Here is a 9,304-nt window from a genome sequence, read left to right as displayed (position 1 = left end):
GACTTACTATTCTTGGGGGGAAAAGGGGTGTGGGAGATGCAGGAAGAGACTGGACAAAAATTGTGCACCTATGGATGAGGACAGTGGGGGGGTAAGGGCAGAGGGTGGGGTGGGAACTGGGTGGAGGGGAGCTATGGGGGGAAAAAAGAGGAACAAATGTAATAATCTGAACAATAAAGATTTAATAAAATAAAGGAAAAGAAAAAGAAAAAAATAAAAATAAAAGAAGGCAGACAAAAATATAAATACATATGATTCCATTTATGTAAACTAATCAATGGTGACAGACACAGATTATAAATTGCTTGGAGGAAAGGGTACTACAAAGGTGTAGCAGAAAGTTTTGAAAGAGATAAATAGGTTCATTATCTTTTCTTTTTAAATATGTTTTTATTAATTTTTAGAGAGAGGAAGGGAGAGGGATAGAGAGATAAAAACACTGATTGGCTGCCTCCTGCACACCCCCTACTGGTGATTGAGCCCACAACCTGGACATGTTCCCTGACCTGGAATAGAACCAGCAATCTCTTGGTTCACGGGTTGATACTCAAATACTGAGCCACACCAGCCAGGCAATAGGTTTACTATCTTAATTACAGGAGTGGTTTCACAGAATATATCAAAACATCAAACTATACACTTTATTATATGTCAACTATATAGACAAAAAGTTTTGTTTTAAAGACAGCATAGAGTTACAGCTGTAATAAATTGAAATATTATGTTAAACACCTTAAGTTCCTAATAACATTAAAAACACTCATTCTACTGGTCCCTTTGGAAGATGCTAAGGAACCAAATTTCCATTTTGAAAACAAAGGACAGATCAAGTGTTTCTCTTTCCTATATGATTAGTAATTAAGGAAAACAAACAAACAAAAAACAAAAAAAATATTTGAGGAAAAGCTCTTCTTTAGAGTGATCTACCAGCTAATAAAAGAAGGAATGATAGAATGGTCATTTAATGATCAAGTAATGGATCTAGGCAATGACCATCAAAGGTTGCTAAAATCTGAAGTGAAAAACTCACGGATATTGAGTAGATGCTTTGATAGTAAGGAACTTAACTTTTTTTATAATGTAACTTTTTTTTTAATATATTTTATTGATTTTTTACAGAGAGGAAGGGAGAGAGATAGAGAGTTAGAAACATCGATGAGAGAGAAACATTGATCAGCTGCCTCCTGCACATCTCCTACTGGGGATGTGCCCGCAACCCAGGTACATGCCCTTGCCCGGAATCGAACCTGGGACCCTTCAGTCCGCAGGCCGACGCTCTATCCACTGAGCCAAACCGGTTTCGGCGGAACTTAACTTTTTAAGGTACGATAATACTACTCTGGTTTAAGTTTAAAAGTCTTTATCTTTTAGAGATACTCTGAAATATATAAATGAAATTATTTGCTAATGGGATTTGTATCCAAGTAATCCAGGGTATTATTTTACTTCTGTCTAAAGAACACCCTTTAACATTGCTTGTAGTGCAGGTCTCGTGGTGATGAATTCTTTTAGTTCTTGTATGCCTGAGCACATCTTTACTTCACCACTGTTTTGAAAAATATTTTTGCCAGGTACAAAATTCAAAATAAAGTTTCTTTCTTTGAGTACTGTAGAGATGTTTTTCCAGTGTCTTCTGGCTTGTACTGGATGTTGCCATTGAGAAATTTGACATCACCTTTATCTTTGTTCCTCTGTATGTAACATGTCTGTTTTCTCTGGGTGTTTTTAAAAAATATATATTTTTATTGATTTCAGAGAGGAAGGGAAAGGGAGAGAGAAAGATTGAAACATCAATGAGAATTGTCAATCAGCTGCCTCGTGCACGCCCCCTACTTGGGACTGAGTCGGCCCCTGGGCATAAGCCCCTGACCAGAATTGAACCTGGGACCCTTCAGTCCACAGGCCGACATGCTATCCACTGAGCAAAACCAGCTAGGGCTTTTTTTTTCTTTTAAAAAAATATATTTAATTAATTAGCTAATTTTCAAACCAGTTATTGGGCATATGTAATTTTTAAGTAGGAGTAATCACAAAAACTATTAATATTGTTTTTCTTTGTTCACTGTTTTCTGTAGGTAAAATGGATACACATTTATGTAATAACACAAAATCTGCTTCTTTTTAAACACCTGACTTCAGAAACACCAGTGAAAGTAAACTCAGCATTGGTGGATGCAGGCGAGTCGCCGTTTTAAAGGTAATTCCATGTGTGTCACGCTTCTAAACCGCGCGTGAGGCCTAGTACTGAACAAACAGTGCTAACGTGAGACCTGAACATTTCATGTCTTGGAGAGGTGGCCCTCCCCGGACAGGGCAGGTGCGGTGAGCTGAGGGGAAGGGAAAGGGGCAGGGGCGCTAGCCCGGCAGCAGCAGTGAGGCCCGTGGGCGAGCTCACCCCTCACCGGGACTTTTCGAAGAGGTACTCGAGGTCCGGGGCGCGCAGCTGCTGCTCCTTGTTTTTGTTTTTAGTGAAGTCTCTCAGCAGCGCCAGGATTTCGTTTTCAATATTTCTGGCGCCGGTTTTGCTTCTGTAGCCCAGTAGTAAATATCCCAGTCATTACTGGGCTCGTTAGTCAGGCGATCGTACAGGTTCAGCTGTTTCTCCGTCATTTGATGCAGATATTCTTTATCAAAGAGGCTGAGCAGGATGCAGTTCTCCAGCATCCCCCCCTTCCAGCTCTCATACAGCAGGCGGGCTCTTTTGGTCTCTATGGGCTCATCAGCTCGCTCCTGCCACGGAGGCAGAGGGATTTCAATCATATCCTTATGGGAATCTGACGGGCTGTCACCTCTGTAGAAAAGGAGACACGAGGTGCTGCCTTGACAGAGCAAGCATAAGGAAAAGGAAGAGAGGCCATACGATGCGGCGTGCAATCGTGCCAGGTATCAGGAAAGACGACAGACTGGGGCGCCCTGAGGTCGTCGACCTCTCCTTGGCCTGCCCTTGCCCCGGGCCGTCAGCAGCTGGACACCATTCGCAGGCTGAAGACTGTAGAGGAGGATGAGGTTCAGCCCCCACGGCGGCCCGACTGGGGCCCCAGAACCTCCAAGCTCCTCACCCGCGTCAGAGCCTGCAACACTGCGCCCAGTGCCATTTTGCCCCCCGACCTGGACTGGAAGCCCGTCCCCTCTCTGGGTGTTTTTAAGACTTTACACAACTGGTTTTGAGTAGCTTAGTTATAATGTATCATGGTGTACTTTTCATTATGTTTTCGTGACTAGGATTCAGTGAGTTTCTTAATCAGTGGATTTATAGTTTTCAATAATTATGGAGTTTTTAGCTACTATTTCTTTCAATAGTTTTTTTCCTCTTCCACCCTCTCTCCTCTCCTTCAGGTACCTCCAATTGTCCACAAGATCCTTAAAAAGTTGTCTTATAGCTTATTGATGTCTTCTCTTCCATGCGTGTGTACACGTGTGTTTTTACCTCTTATTCATATCCGTTGAAGTTAACTAATATTTTCTCCTGTAACTTCTCATTTGACATTGATCCTGTGTATTTTTCTTTTCAGACATTGTATTAGTAATTGTCATCTCATTTGAGTCTTCTGTATACCTTCCATGTCTCTATTGAATTTTTGAATATATGGAATACAATTACAATAATGCTTTAATGTCATTATCTGCTAATCCTAAGTCTGGGTCAGTTCTGGGTCAGTTTCAATCGACTGTTCTTTTCATTAATGCTCATGCTCTTCGGCTTCTTTGTATACCTGGTAATCTTTGTATGCCAGACATAGTCAATTTGATATTGTTGAATAATGGATATTTTTGTATTCCTATAATCCTTAGTCATTGTTCTGATATGCAGCTAAGTTATATGGAAATAGTTCGATCCTCTCGGATCTTGCTTTTATGATGTGTTAGGTAGGTCTGGAAGAGAACTGCTAAGTATATGGCTAATTAATCTCCACTGCTGAGGCAAGACTCTCCTGAATCCCTACATAATGCCCCATGAATTCTGAGTTTTTCCAGTCTGGCTAGGAGAACAAGCACTATTCTGAGCCCTGTGTTAATTAAGTGCCAGACACTATTCCCTCCAATTTTGGATGATATTTTCTCTAGTGTTGGGTAGTTTCCTCAAACACATGTACTGACCAGACTCTGCTGAACATTCAAGGAAACCTTTTGAAGAGCTCCAGGCTTTTCTCTATCTGTACAGGTCTCTCTTTTCTGGTATTCCATCCTATGAACTTTATTAGCCTTGGTCTCCCTAGACTCAGGTCTGTCTTCTCTGCTCGGAAGCTTACCTTATACCAGTTTCCCCCTGTGATGCAACTTGAAAACTCTGGTAGTAAGCTGAGGCTATCACAGGGCTCACTGCATTTGTTTCCCATCTCTTGAGATCACTTCCTTTATTGCTTGATGTGTTGTGTTGAAAAGACCTCCTGAGTCTTTTCAACACAACACAATTTCAGTGGCCTTAGATTACTTCTTTGCTTTATGTTATGAAAAAAATGTTAAAGGTTCACCTTGAACATTTCCTACCTATAATCAAGAATCAGCAATTTTTCTAACGAGCCTTGCTCCTATGAGAGACAATTCTAATGACCACAATCTTAGGATGCTGAGGGTGCTCACTACTTCAAGGTATTTCAGCATTTCTAGAGATGTGTGTTTAAAAAATATATCATAAATACCTACTGATACTACCAATTCAAATTTATGTAACTTCTTTGATTTTCTATTTCCATATTCTCTTAATCTAAAAAAATCCAGGTTCCTAAATTAACAAATACTTATTTGCTGTATCCATAACTATCAATCCTATGACTGTTAACTATGAATACTATAATTACTAAAAGCATTGAAGATTTGTTTATACTTCTTTTTTGTCTTTTATATCCCAATAGAGACAATTAATCACACTGCCATATTTTAAATGTATTAAAATAATTTTTCTCTGTATGGTTTAGCAACAAGCATGACCTACAGGGATATTTAATTACTTTTGCTTATTTTTAAAGATTTCTTTCCTCATTTTGATTTAATTTTATAATCATTTAAAAACATTTACATGACTGCAAAATCACCTAATCACTAAAAGTACATCTACTGGAACTGCAAAATTTATATCCACAGGCAGTGTCTTTAATATGGTATGGCAGGATGTTGTTAGTGATCTTTAATTACTATAGGTCATGAAGCATACAATTGCTGATAACAAGTGGAACTTTTTTTTATATCCTCACCTGAGGTTATGTTTACTGATTTGAGAGCGGAAGAGAGAGAAACACCGCTGTGAGAGAAACATCGATCGGTTGCCTCTGATACATGCCCAGACTGGGAATTGAAGCCTAAGTATGTGGACTGACCAAGAACTGAATCTGCAACCTTTTTGGTGTACTCTGGGATGACACTCCAACGAACTGAGCCACCTAGCCAGGGCAAGAGGAATTTAAAAACAATACCATTTACATCACAAGAAAAGAGATGAGAAATTCTCAACAAAGGGAAGTCATACTAGTAATACTACAGCTATACAGCAAGCCTACAGGATAAACAATACTAACTGGAGCAAAAGGACAGAAATACTTAGATGTTGTGATATAATTATACTAGGAGAATTGATATAAAGAGTGGTATAAGAGCTTAAATCTTCACCTCATACAACAGATCAATAAATATTTTAACTGTTTGACTGCTAAGGAGCGCTATCGCGCTCTTCTTATTTAAAACAAATTTATGTAAACAATTGGTATTTTTTAAGTTTTGTTGTTGCAAAGCAATATAAGTGAGTTTATTGTATAAAAAGTGTTTTACATTTTTTCCCATACACACGCAATTAGTGCCACAGTTTTGGCATATGTCCGAAAAAATACGTTACCAGCCAAATGGTTAAATTGATAAATAAACATATATAGTAACATACACATATTACCTAGAAATGTAACAGTATAAACCACACTGAATAGTTAAGAGTGGAAGAAATACTTCAAGTAGTCAACAAGAAAAGAGGATTTGGCTGACCCTAACTTATTCTCTTTACCCTTTTTGGGAAATATAGGATATCCCCCCAAAAATATACATACTTTGAATGATTACAAAGTTAGTATTTATTAACATACAATTCATTTTCAAAATTTAAAAGAATCTACAGAAATGAGTCATTTTTTTTGTCAGTGCCTGTTTTAAAATTGATGACCGTTCTGATCCAGGCACTACTGATAGCGTGAAGCAATGGAATCGCAAACATCAAGAATCATTTCCTTCGGTATTTGTATGCCCTCAACTCATCAACTGCTACTGGTTTTGTAATGTAAACTTTATCTTTTATGTATCCCTGTGAAAAAAAGTCTAGGGGATAAATTTTCTTTGTTCAAAGTTTAGTCTGGCTTCACCCATTATTTCGAATCAGTTAAACCTGAAAAGGGGTGAAAATTCAGTGAGTTATCAGCTGTTAAGGTATATATAATTATAAGGGCAGTACTTGTACTTCAACTGCATCTTCAAACTTCCAGTAGCATTTTAGAATGAATTTCCTTTGTTCCAAGCTTAATCTGGCTGAAAAGAAACATCAATTGAGCTATCAGCTATTAAAGTGTGTATATATGTTTTGGGGATACCCTATATTTTCAAAAATAAAATTAACTCAAAATTTCAAAATAAATAAATAGTAATTACCTACACATGTTCCTGAATAATACAGAATCAATCCAGGGGTGAAAAAACATATTCCCTGAGGTTTTGCTTTAAAATATTACATAATAAAAAAATGTAGAGGCAGATAAGATACAAAATAAGGCAAATTGTTGACAATTACTGAACCCAGAGAATGGGTTTATGAAGTTATTTGTCCTTTACTTCTGTACATATTTAAAAAGTTTCAAATAAAGTTTAAAATGAAAAGCAATGTTTTCTTGGCCACTTGAGAATTCATTAACAAATGCACATAAAATCTTAAGTTGCAACTTTAGAAAAATAAAATACACTATAAACAAATAGGTCAAAGTATTAAACAGTGGTTATAGTGGGGAAATGGGAACAGGAGAGATTTCTTCATTTTTGTGTTTCACTTCTTCCCTCACCCCCAAAACAGGTTGATTTTATAGTGTGTCTGTGGGATACATACATACACACACACACACACACACACACACACACACAGATATATAAAAACATTGTTAAAATTAAAGGAAAGTGGGTTCAGTCTTAAAATGTTCTTTAAAAGGAATAAATAATATAGTAAAGGACTTACCTGCTCTTCTCTTTTCTGTTTACGAAGCTGCAGTCCTTCTTCTTCCCTCCTCCTGCGCATCTCATCAGGATTCAGGGACTTATTTTTATAACTTTTCAGGCGAAAGTTCTCTTTTCCTGGGGTAGTCATGATTTCTACAAAAATGAGAAGAAAGGAATAGATGAGCTTAGCTTACTGTAAAGAGCTCTGCCCAGGTTCACCCCATACGGATACCAGAAATGTAACACCTTTATTAAAGTACTAGAGGCCTGGTGCACGACTGCCAGCTTAGGTCCGCTCCCTGCCAACGCTGTAGCCAAGAGCCTGGCTTCTGGCTGAGCCATGCGCCCCTCCTGCGTTGAGCATCTGCCCCTGGTGGTCAGTGCACGTCATAGCAACCAGTCGTTCTGCCATTCAGTTGATGCATATTAGCCTTTTATTATACAGTGGGGCCTTGACTTACGAGTTTAATTTGTTCCGTGACAGAGCTCGTAATTCAAATTACTCGTATGTCAAATCAATTTTCACCATTACAATGAATTGAATGTTGGGCTGATGTTGTGACGTTCGCTGTGCCAACTAGCAGTGGGGTATCTGAAGCTGGCTCGTAACCCGAATTTTAGCTCGCAACTCAAAGCAAAATATCGGCCGAGAGACAGCTCGTATCTTGAAAAACTCATTAGTCGGGACACTCATAAGTCAAGGCCCCAGTGTATAGGACTAGAGACCCAGTGCACGAAATTCATGCGCAGGTGGGGGGGTCCCTAGGCCTGACTGGCGATCAGGGCTGATCAGGGCCAAGTCAAATGGGGCTGGGCCAATTGGGGCCTGAAGGCTCTGTCAAGGTCAGGAGAGGAGGTGACAGTCACCAGGCCAGGTGCAGAAGGAACAGGCACCGGATGCCGACTTCGTAGGTGCCCCACCACCACACAGTTCCCTGCCTCCCCCCTCCTCTATCCTTCCCTGCCATGCCACCAACATGGCAGGCGTATGGCAGGCCAATTGGGGCCTGCCGGCCAGGAGGACAGACAGGACACAAAAGGTTGGCTGCTTGCCCTGAGGAGGGAGCCAGCCCTCGGTCGCCCTGGGAAAGGGTCCACGTCTGCTGCAACACAACCCCGGTTCCCCGTCCCAGCCCAGGGCCTGCCGGCCAGGGGAGGGAACATGGGAGGTTGGCCAGCTGGGAAAAGTTGGCTGTGGGAGTGCACTGACCACCAGGGGGCAGCTCCTGTGTTGAATGCCCTCTGGTGGTCAGTGCATGTCATAGCGTCTGGTCATTCCAGTCATAATGGTCACTTAGGCTTTTATATATATAGATACAATTCAATGGTTTTTAGCATATTCACTTCTATATGCAACCATTATACATATAGCTGTGTATGTACAGTTAATCTATACATATAAAGAGGTAATATGCTAATTGCCATTACGGCATCCCTGTAATGACCAATTTGCATCAGCGCGCACAGCAGAGGGCAGGAAGCTAGAGCCGAGTTCCCAGGGGTCTGAGGAGAGCGCCTGACAGGAGCCCAGACTACAAAGGAGGAAGAGGAAGCGGCCACGGGGAGATCTTCCAATCTAAGAGGAAGCGGCCACGGGGAGGTCTTCCAATCGATGGGGAGAAGACCCAGCGTCAGGGGTAGCTGCAGCCCACACCTCTGACTCCCAATCTCTTCCCCCGCCATCCCCGCCAGGGGCACCCACAACAATAGCATGCCAGCGACCACCCATCAGTGCCCCCGAGGCACCTGAGGCCCACGGCCCACTGCTGCCGGGGCCCCCTCTGCTGGGACCGGGCACACCTCTCCTCCCTACAACTCCAGACCCAGGTGGAGGCAGGCCTGAGCGGCCCCACAGGGTCAAACCTTCCCCCCTCCCCCGCCCCCCAACAGCAGCAGCACCATCTCTGCGTCTCCGCAGTGTAAGCACGCTGAACCTCGCTGGGGGCACGGCTAAACACGCCCTCCTAGCCCACCTGTCTCCGCCCTGGCCTGGCCCCCATCTGGCTCCAGGAGATTAGAGCCCTGCCCTGAGCAGGTACAGCTGCGGAACAGTCACATACAATTTAAAGAACGGTGCCAAGCAGGAAGGTTTGACAGTTACTTCCACTTTGGCCTTACCGACCCG

The 9,304-nt window shown here is 41.6% G+C and overlaps 1 protein-coding gene and 1 pseudogene across 1 annotated transcript in view; both read right to left on the bottom strand.

The window, feature by feature from the left end:
• Window positions 1-7,365, bottom strand: part of KPNA1 (karyopherin subunit alpha 1) — a 62,177-nt gene extending 54,812 nt beyond the window's left edge. The window contains exon 1 of the mRNA XM_015558485.1: window positions 7,199-7,365. Coding sequence (XP_015413971.1) covers window positions 7,199-7,327 — 129 coding nt within the window. The 5' untranslated portion in view covers window positions 7,328-7,365. The remainder of the gene's footprint in view (window positions 1-7,198) is intronic.
• On the bottom strand, window positions 1,951-2,832 carry LOC102763060 (annotated as a pseudogene).
• Window positions 7,366-9,304: the final 1,939 nt, after the last annotated feature.

This window comes from Myotis davidii, unplaced genomic scaffold, assembly GCF_000327345.1.
Source record: "Myotis davidii unplaced genomic scaffold, ASM32734v1 scaffold292, whole genome shotgun sequence".
Classification (NCBI taxonomy): domain Eukaryota; kingdom Metazoa; phylum Chordata; class Mammalia; order Chiroptera; family Vespertilionidae; genus Myotis; species Myotis davidii.
This window is presented reverse-complemented; position numbering and strand designations above follow the sequence as displayed.